Source organism: Anopheles darlingi, chromosome 3 (assembly GCF_943734745.1).
Source record: "Anopheles darlingi chromosome 3, idAnoDarlMG_H_01, whole genome shotgun sequence".
Classification (NCBI taxonomy): domain Eukaryota; kingdom Metazoa; phylum Arthropoda; class Insecta; order Diptera; family Culicidae; genus Anopheles; species Anopheles darlingi.
Genome location: NC_064875.1, coordinates 63761152 through 63772041, shown reverse-complemented (window position 1 = coordinate 63772041; position 10890 = coordinate 63761152). Strand labels below are relative to the sequence as shown.

At 49.0% G+C, this 10890-nt stretch overlaps 1 protein-coding gene across 7 annotated transcripts in view; it reads right to left on the bottom strand.

Annotated features, from left to right (window-relative positions):
* The window catches only part of LOC125954419 (high affinity cAMP-specific and IBMX-insensitive 3',5'-cyclic phosphodiesterase 8), a 121859-nt gene that overhangs the window by 61734 nt on the left and 49235 nt on the right, over positions 1-10890 (bottom strand). The window contains exon 4 of one of the 7 annotated variants that reach the window (XM_049684747.1): positions 2855-2884. The exons of 5 other annotated variants lie outside the window; for them this stretch is intronic. In XM_049684747.1, coding sequence (XP_049540704.1) covers positions 2855-2884 — 30 coding nt within the window. Of the gene's footprint in view, positions 1-2854; positions 2885-4452; positions 4753-10890 lie in introns of those variants that run through there. One more of the 7 variants, XM_049684749.1, reaches the window with a different exon arrangement.

Here is a 10890-nt window from a genome sequence, read left to right as displayed (position 1 = left end):
ATAAATATCTACCGAAATGTGTATCTTTGCTTGGCAGGCAGATGTCTGTCTAGCCAGCACAATTACAGACACTGACTGTCGTAACCGTCATCGAACTTTGCTAGAGAAAAGGCTTCCATTACCAACGTTTAGGTCCGTTGACTGTTTGTGCAAGACCCCATTACTGCTGTCACATACGCTGGAAGGGTGAGAATGCGAGGCATTTTATTGATTTACTTCACTTGCAATTCTTCCTACGCACCCCTACATAGCCTATCCTTCTTCATTGATGGTTGTTACGTCAATATGCTCAAGGGCACGACGGCAGCCAGTGTGTGACAGTGACAATGAACTTTTACCCACCTTCGCCAAGTGTTTCTCGTCCCAGAGACGTAGGGCATAAGCACCCTTACGGATGGGAATTGACAGCAAAGTAGATGCAGAAGAGTGCTATTCGAAATCCAAACAAAACGAAAAGTCGACGAAAGACTTCTGAAAGAAACAGCCACCTTTAATTGCTTTCGAGCGTTTCGAGCAAACATAACGGAGGATGTATCTCTTCCAAGAACCGCAGAACAGGATTTTGGATACGAAATATGAGAACGAACACCGTACACGACTTTTCAACACGTGCCATAATTACCAACACTAATGATACCCGTGATATTCCCCGAGTGTGGGAGCTGATGAAAAATGGATGCCATTCCAGTGAAGGAAGCACCGAGCATTAGAATTCACTCTTCTTACGCTGCGCACTACACGGAGTAAGAGAAATGTGATACAGCGAAGCGAATTTCCTACCGACGTGGGTGATTCGAAGACGCAAAACAATGTTCCTCGCGTCCTTACGCGTCTGGAATTTAGTTTTCCTCAACCAGTGGCATCATTCTACATCGCTCATAAGTGTCTGACATCCTAATTTATGGGGTGTAAAGTCACGACGCGTTTGAGGTGGATCGCTGGTGCGCATCCATCATGTCGGCATCATGTGGGTTGCTTGAAAATTGGGATGTTTTCGCGGCGCACGTTCGTTGAGACGAGTGACGACAAATTGAGAAGCAAATAAATCCTTCCCCGGGGCATCAGGCCACATGAAGGATTGCCGGTGAGATGGTAAAATTAGAAAATAAATTCAATTTTCATCGCACCCGCATCGAATGTGCTTGCGTGAAACCCCGTGGGTCAGTACGAGTGAGTAATTATTCTTCATAATTTACAGCGAAAGACCTCCGCGAGGGGGCAGAAAGAGAAAGAGAGGGAGAGAGAGAGAGAGAGAGTGATATGGTGACAATTGTTTAAAACTCCGTCCAGACGATGACGAATGTTGGAGAATTTCTCGACGAGAACTTCGCAAACAAACGTCATCCCATACAAATCCGTCGAGAAGTTATCGCGATAACTGGAATGCACGTGTAGACAGCGAGCAAGCGAGAACGAGTGAAAACCCCCTTAGGAGCTGTCAAATCGTATGTAAACAGTAGGGCGAGAAAGTTATCGCGATAACTTTTGCTCAAATTGAGCAAAAGTTATCGCGATAACTTTGTTGCTCGTCTGGACGGAGTTTAACTGTTAAGACAAGATCATCATACAAGCCGATCGGTGCCGTTTGTAATGGAACGCTTGTTTTTTATGCCTTTTTTTTTAATGGTATTAAATCTCTGCACTTGCTCAGCATCAATTGTCTCCGGTGGCCTGCAAGCAAAACATGTTTTGTATAAAAACCGAGAGAACAAATTGTGTCAATGAACGTTAATGGTTAGTGCCCATACGGGGCCTGATGTTTGTCAAACTTTGACCTCAACTTTGACGGTTGATTCACACTATTCACCGTAACGCCAACCACTTGAGTGACTTAAGGGGGGTTAAGCATAAACAGCGGCATTAGTTAGGGGGGGGAAAAGAAAACCGCGAGACACACTCGGGGCCAAAAAGACACAGCGCGGACACGGCTGCTTCAAAATATTTGCACAAATCTCCTACTACTCGCGCACTTAGTACGCATACACACGATAATCAACGTGCAAACTCGTGCTGCTCGTGACAAAATCACCAAACAGAGAAGCGCTCGGCAGCCTTTGCGGAAGTTCTGATCGATCCCGCTGGCTGGTGTTGGAAAGTTTTGCGAAAAACCGAGACCTGTTTACACTAAATATAGGCGAAGGCGTACCCTCAACGTAGCTGGTAGCGCGGACGTGCTCGTCTACGGAACCACCGGACTCGCCATTCTCGACACTGCGTCTGGAATTTCCAGGTTTGCCTTCGAGCATCCTCGATGGATCCGAATAAATGATCGACGAAGGCAATAAAGCGCACACGCACACACCACACCTTATGTGGCCAAACATTGGCTGCAAAACAACAATGAAACGGAATAAAGAATAAAGCGAAGCGATCCGGCCAAGAACGTGATCACGTGACAAGTTGTCGCCGTCGCCGACGGTCGTCCCGGTCAGCATCGACGCATGGAGAGACATTTCGCAGGTCTCGCGCCAACACGTTATGCTGACGCACCGGGTTCCGCGTATCCGCGTATGCGCGTGAAACGAAGCTCGAGTTCAAACATGTAAATTTTGAACGCATTCGCCTGAAGAAGACGACGGTCCGGGAGGGGGGGTTGGAATTCCCTCCGCTCTCCGGGCCAGGGGGTAGGTAGCAAAAGGTAGCAAACCAAACAACCGAGTGTTATATACATTTCGTGGGGTCTTTTTTTTTTTTGGTTGTTGTGGAAGATTAGGCATGATGAATCGACGAGGCGAGCTGTTAGATGGTCTTTTGGTTAGTCACGACGCGCTTTCGAGGTGCCGGTTTGAGGTGGATTTTGTAGGTTTGAAAAAAAAAACGGGAAAATGAAAGAAAGAAATAAAATCATACTTACGGCAAAACGAAATAAGGTTACGCAACTTACCTAGGAGAAAAAGAAAGAGAGGGATTCATAATATTAGTAAACGAGAAAAGTAAACTAATTTAAACAATAAGTTAAACGTGTCACTAAATTCAAGTAAAAGAATTGAAAAGATGTTCAAAAGTAGTCAATTAGTAAACAATATCGATACATTCCTTCATCTTTTATCAGCATAAATATCACACAACCGAACATAACCAGGAGTAGAGAGTAACAATTCGCAATGAGAAGGAGAAACAGATGAGAATGATTTAAATTCAACATTCGTGTAAATTTCATTTATATTTTCACTAATAAAAATAATTTATGTAAAAAAAATAGAATGATAACAGGCTTCTTGTGCCCAGTTAATTGAAATTTTCTCCAATTACTAACACCATTTATACGACTAACCATTCCAACCGATTGCACCTTCCATATCTGATGCAGAACGATGCAGTACGTGAGCGTGAGGAAAACATTAACACATCCTTCCTGGTGTGCATTTCCACTCCACAAATCGCACAGGACCACGCGAGCGCTTAACAATTCATTTCCCTGATTTATCAAACGACGAATCACGGTATCGCTTTGGTTGGCATTAAGCATTAGATAGCACGAGCACTAGCTAGAGCACCCCGCGAACGGTCGCGATCGGAATCGAAAAGTGAACTTTAATATTTCATGACCCACTTTTTACCACCTTGCGTCCCCCCCCCCCCCCGGGCACCCCATCATCTACTTCCAGGAGGGTGGGGAGGCAAAGTTGTTTGTTGATTTTTTTTCCATTCATTTCTTCCTCCGTTTTTGTTTCCGCAAGAACTTGGTTTTCTTCGTTGCCTTCTATTAGCCACCTCTCTCTCTCTCGTATGTTCTCGTGCTCTATATACATCGCTTGCGTGCTGGCCGGTTTGCGAACGAAGCAAGTTCCGGGTGGTGGACTCCCGGAGACCAAGAACTGGTACGTTATTAGCGTGGCCAGCACGCTTTGGCGAAGCGTAATTTATTCAGCGTCCCAGCGTATAGTTACAGAAAGCAGGGCGATAAAAGCATCATCGTGCACGGAAAGCGAACCGAATCGGTGCGCGGTGCTGCACTGCAGTGGCGCTTGAATCTAATTTTCACGATCTCTGCGTACATTCTAATTTCTGTTCTACACTTTAAATTAACCCCGCCTCCACCGAGTCCTTGCGGAATGCACATTGTTCTGCATTGGCCCCCGTTGGTCCGTGGCTTGGCGGTGTCTTGGTTATTTCAGAACAATCCGATAGCACAGCACAGCAGGATAAATGCAACTGCCGCAGCTACTGCAGCTCCTAGCTGGCTGAGTACACCACTCGCAAGACGATAAGCCAGCAACTTCAACTCGCCGGAGTGCTCAATCCCCTTTCTATGTTAAACTTATCTTTCCTTCCTTCCCTCCCAAGGAGGGATGACGCTCTCTTCAGCGTAGAAGTTGGGCCACACTGGCACTGGGCAACATTAGCTTTTATGTGGCCCAAGCTGGCTGGCTGGCTGGCTCCTTCAAATGTCAATTACAATCTTGACTTGCTCCGGTCACTGAACAAACATTCCTAGCGTTCCGAACGTACCATCAAGAAGTGGGTCATCGTCGACATCATCATCATCATCATCATCATCATCAGCACGGCCATCATCGTGGTTGGTGACACATTCCTGATGCAGTTCATCCACCGTTAGCTCCGATCCACTGCTGACCATCGCTACATGGCCATTGACCAGCAATGATTCTGGAGGACCGGACATTGGACGCTGTGGTGACAGTTCAAGCTCCGTCCCACCGAGATCCTCCGGGGCCAGGATCTCTATTCCGTGCGATGCCAATCCGTTCATTCTGGCGCTGTTGTTGTACTGCTGCTGCTGCTGCTGCTGCTGCTGCTGCTGCTGCTGCTGCTCACCATCCTCGACAACCTCTCGCTCATCTTCACTATCGTGTGGCCCGGCACTAATGCCAGCACCACCGGTGGCTGTGCTACTACCGCCGGCAATAATAATCATGTTTTGTCGCGTTTTCTTTATCGATATCTAGAGCACCAAGATTCACTGAACCTCCTTCAACTCAATCGAAGTGATCACTGACTTCGGTGGCGTATTCCATTTCACATTACCATTGAGTGTGGTATTAAATTTTGTGAAAAAAATGGTTTGGAAAATCACAAACTACCAGCAGCAGCACAAGACGTCAGACTTGACCACCGTACCACTACACTACAAACACACGTACAAGGGCAGGAAAGCGAGGGAAGAATAACCTCTTATTCCTTTCAGTGACGATCCTGGCTTACTTTGTTGATATCACATCACAATCTCATGATCAAAGCGAGCATAACCTCAGCACACAGCGGCGTGACACAATCGCACCACATTCCACACACTGAGAGCTTCCTGGAATGGAACGCAATTTCGTTTCGTCGATCACTACTAGCAACCACTACTGCCCCTTCGGTCTCCGATAAGTAATTAGGTTGATTGCGTCCACAATAAGCACACAGACACACACACACACACACCATGAAGAGCGCGGGTCTCAGGAGGAATCTAAAGGAGCGATCCACTTCGAATTGAAAAACCCTCCGGGGAATAGCAAAGAAGTTACTGCAGTGTTTGTGCGGCGTAGCATAAACACATCGCATACGATTCGCGCGCGCTGCCAAGGATTGCAGTTGGGGGCACCGTTCTTAGAGCAGGTTAGCATTACCAGGCCAAGCAGCCAAGTTGCATCCACATCGTGGTATTGACCACACAAAGAAGGGGGGCATCGAAAGTGCTGAATGTTGCCATTTTTTGTTTAATGGCCGCGCAGCATTACGGGGACAGTTTTCAAGCACCCAAACTGCACACCGTCACCGTCTATACCGTGCCAATGTGCCGAGCACACATACACAGTGCCTCCCGTTGGGCTGGGCACATTCGTAGTGGAAGTAGTGCGATGACGCGTACTGTAGCTTAGAATGGCACTATATATTCGCTGACAGATTGCGTTTTTGCCACCGTTTTGGAGGTGATGTTTCTAACCGCAGCGCAGCGCCGTGCGGTGTGCTGGTTACGCGGCGAGCACCTTACCAGGTGGCGACATTGTAACAACACCCACTACCACTACCACCACCACCACCACCACCATCAGTCTTGTGCTGAACAGCGAAGGTTAGCCGTTTAGATCGCGAAGGCAGCAGCAAGGTAGTACGCACACTCGTACCACACCATCATTCAACACGATCGCCGAGTATGTGCGTGCTAGTAGAAGCCACCGTACCACCGGGGTTTCGATCAACAGAGACACAGACGCAAGACGACGGTGTTACGAGGGCACCGGAGCACTAAACAAAAGCCCCCCCGAGGGGAAGGGGTCTCCGTACGCGCACTGATTAGCGACTCGCTGATCGAACAGTCTCCCGGTTCTTGGCTGGTCTGGCGATCTTGGCGAACGTCAGGGCGTCAAACGCGGGATCACAGAACTAATCGGAACGGAGCAGAGCGGTACAACAAACGCGAGCGCGCGCGCCTCTGCTGGCAACGCTTGACCGAGTACGACTGACGGACTGGTGAGATTCAGGCCGTCACCAGCCGCAACACCACAGCAGCGGCAGCAGTAGGCTGTCTATAGTGGCACCAGAAGGACACCGCCGTCAACCGGACGCGCGCTCCGGTCCGAGAGCGGCTCGAGCGGCGCGGTTATGACGCGTTGTTATGACCAGGGCCCGCGGGCGAGCGTGAGCTGTGAGCTGTGAGCGAGCAGCGTATAGCGTGCGCTCTCGACCGCAAAACGTAGTAGTAGTACGATGGTGCCGCACCACTAAGAAGAGTAGGCGCCGTCGGTAGCCAAAACAACGCTTCTGCTACTGCTACTGCCTGCTTCTGATACTGCTACAACTACCTCATGCAACACCGAATCGAAGGTGCGCACCGCGTGCTCGCGTACCTACACGCCACCGAAAAGGGGGAAAGGGGTGGACCCAAAAAGTCATAAAAAGATATCCCCCCGAAAAAACAGTGCGCCACTTTGAGGTGATAGACGACAGGCCGGCAGACCGGCAGACAGGCAGGCAGGTAGGCAACGAGTGGGAACAGCGAAATGTTATAAAATATGACCTCCCTCAAAAAAAAAAAATGAAACGATCCACGCACACCATGCTACTAAGTTCGCTCTCACGTCGTCGTCAGTTCTCGCTCAGCTCATGCAGCTCGACTCTCTTCTCGGTGTGGTATGGCCCGGGTTTCAGGAGGGCGCCAGCGGCGCATAAAGGCACCCTGGAGCAGGTTTGCGGCAGGGAATACACACATTTCTTCTTGTACTACAGTATGTTCTCCTCGGTTTTCTTCTTCTCCTTTGTCAGACAAACTGGAACCTCTTTTTCCAATCGTTTCGTAGGTTAGGGTTGCTAGTAGTTTTCTTCGTTACTTCACGTCAAACGCGTCACCATTAAACTGAGCAAGCGGCCTCCATTAGTTTGGTTGTTTATTAGTGACAGGCCGGCGCAGGGGCTACAATGTCACAAAATAGTTAATTGGAATATTGGTTTAAGACAGTTAGTTGCTGTTTAGAGAGCGTTTGATATATTTTCAATACAGTCAGACTTTATGCTCATGTAGCACATGCTCAAGGCATAATATTGGCACACAATTGGAACTTTCGTTTCTTGCTGCTCCGCTCGAGGCAACCATTAACACGTTTGCTTCACACTTCAAGATTATATTTAAAAAAATGGCACTCGATTTATTTCAGCCACACCTGACGCCACCGCCGTGTGTACACGCCTTGCATCGCCAAACCAAGGGGCAAACAGCAATCGATCATCGTCTCCATCGTGGCATCGATCGAATCGAGTCCTCTCGCTCCACCATCCTGACCTTAGGAGTAGCCCCGATCCGATTGACGGATTTTTATTAACCCAAATTTGAATCACACTCGATCAGTCAAAAGGATAATTCCATTTCTTTCTTCTCCTTTTTGCTTTGGTAGGCTGAGCTTCGATTTGCATTGGCCATTTTTTTGCGAATCTTTTGCGTTTGGTGGCCACACGGTGTTGTATCAACGCATAACACCACCGTCAAGACAGTGAGTCCTTGGAGTTATGACGGCGGTTAAATTGCAGGTGGTGTGCAGGTTCGCCTGCAGCTATTGTGTACCCGGGGATCAGATAATGCGATCTTTCTGAACCGGAGTCTCGGTTCAGGCGTGCTGGTGCTGGGGCAACAAAAAGCGATAAACAAGAATGGAAAGGAACCACAGCATACACACACATACACTCGCGCACGCACGGTCGACGATTAAGATAAAACATGCTCATTAATTGATTTGTTTTGGGGCGCACGGCTCAAAGCCTCCCTCCTCCCTGGGGGTGCCCGGATTGTTGATTATGTCGAACCCGTTGGTGTCCTTCGCGCGCGCGCGCAAGCGGCGTACAAAAGTGGGCGGCGGCAAAAAGGCGGTCGCGATCGTATGTGTGTTGATCCGATCCGATAGCAACAATGGAAATGAGGTTTTTGGTCAGTCTGCTGCTGCTGCTGCAGGTCCCCAGTGAGTGAAGTGGCACCACCTGTGGCGCTCCCTTCTGATGTTGCAACTTTTAGTATAATATTGCCAAAGGGGTTGAACATATAAAAATGAAATCGCGAAAAAGAGCAAAAATAAAACCGAGCATCACGTATCAAAACAACCCGACCGCCACCACTCGCGGTCCATAATTGATAGCTGCCGAGGGTCATTAATTATGTTCTCAATTAAATTTTATGTTAACATCATATTTCATCAACAACCGATGGGTGCGACGAACCTGACCTCCCTTCCCCTCACAGGACACTGGTTCGGTTGCTGGTTCGGATGATGGTTTGGTGAGCTTTAAGCATGGCCCGGGGAGGGATCATGCAAATTAATGGCACCGATATAGCATGACCGAGGTGGCCCAATAACAATGTACCGGAGTGCAATTTCGGGCGCAAAGCCTACTGGTACAGCAAGAGGCACACTGTCAAAAACAAGATGGAGTCATGACGCTGCTTCGGAGACCTTTCCTTTAGGTCGATTCTGCTCGGAATTGAATCTCATTTCCCTCACACCCCGAGGTTTATGAAGCTGCTAATCCACAAAACCGGTTAGTAGCGGCAACGGCATCGTGTGCACCAGTTAGACCGTACCTTATTCGTCCGGGAGTTCGATCCGCGTGCGTCAGGTACGTTCATAATAATCTCTCTCCCTTCCTTTCTCTCTCTGTTGTCTGAGCTAATATGTATATTCTGAATCGATAACCGGACCGACCATCGACAGGTTCTCTTCTGCCACTCTGACGCAAATGCCGCCCGGATGGACGGACAGACGGACGAACGGACGGACGGACGGACGACCCGCAATAGGTTGATTGATGATATGCCAGCCAAGCGTGCCTGCGACTAACTAGTGGTAAGTAGCTGGTGAGGAAGGCCCGGCTTCGGAAATGGCTAAATTAGATCGCGATAACATTCCACGAAGCCAGTTTACAATACATTAGCGCCTCTGAAGTGGCGCTGTTCCGTGCGTCGCTATAGAGTGGCCGATCAAGCTGAAGGACTCTTGGATGACATTAGCCGCAAAGCGCTTGTTTCATTATCGACGCGCCCTGATAATGCGATGCGCGGTAAGTGCATGCAGAGTATTTTCAGATCCGTTAGCATACTGCTGCAGTCACTTTGAAACTGTAAGCTAGTTAGCTCATTAGCGGTACTACTTTGTATTCCCAGTAGTAGAGCCAGTAGACCTCCTAACCCAGCGAGCATTGGCAATGCAAATTGGCTAGACACAATTCTTTTAATGATATGCATCTAGCGTCTCGCGTTTGGGTGGCAGTCCGCCGGACGCCGATGCTCACGCGGATTGATATCATTGTCCTTATTAGTTCGCGGCGCGATGATCGCTATCGATGTGATTGATTTTATAATGAGTGGCGCGTACACTCACTGGTAGCTGGTAGCTTGCGAGAAGACTCTTAATCATCCCAATTTCACGGCACGTCGCCGAGAGGCCCTAAAAGACAGAGACAGAGAAACCGGGCTGGCCTGCATAACGATGACTCGGTCTCGGTCTTTGGCCCCTGATGCTGCTGGTAGTTTCCCTTGAAACCGGTGCAATCGATACGTGGCGCTGCCAATGGACACACAAAGTGGGCTAAAGCGAGTGCGTACCATATGGGTTTTGTGCGTGTGTGTGACGTGGCTCCGTGGCTCCGTGGCTCCGTGTGATCGGTTATTGATTTTCATTAGCATTAATGGAAGGGGGACGACGACCAACGCAGCAAAACTGAACTCCAAGTAAGGGGCAGTGTAGAGCATGAAAGGGAGAGCGAGAGAGGCCCCGTAATGAAGTCACTGTGTGTGCATGATCGACGCGATCGCATGGTGGTGCATAAAAAGCAACATAAAAAAAAAACGGGCGCAAAATTAAATCAAAAACCTGCTGCGACTGATCGCTGCCCTGTCCCGGTTGGTTCGTCACGGTTTTCGCGTGGTTTATGTTTTCCCACCCAATCGCCCAATGGGTGAGGATGGAGGGGTGGGTGAAGGTGCCCACCTGCTGAGCGTAAATGGAGTGTGGCGCGCCGGAGCCCGAGCCAGGCGTGGCGATGGCTATATCCGGCTAGATCCCTAAAAACTCGACTCGACGGTGCAGCAGCAGCAGCAGCGCAGCGAGCGTCTCAATCACAATTATGTAATTGCACAAGGCAGCAGCATAAGGTGATCGGTACCCGAAGGGGGGAGTGCGATCGGTATCTGATCGGTCTTTCTGCATCGGCAATCGGCAACGGTTGAGTTTGGCGTGATTGCTGCTCGTTATGATCGTGATGTGCGATGTTTCGCATGTGCACGAGGGGATTTGAGTTTCTGTGTCACGTTTGCAGAGGTGGGTCTTTGACGTGACGTTCGACTTTGATGCAGAGAGTTCGAGCGGAGTGATCGTTGACTGGAAATGAATGTTTCGTTTCTAAAAACGGAAACCTTTTGATGGAGTTTACGAACCGGGGGATCTAGTCTTAATAAAA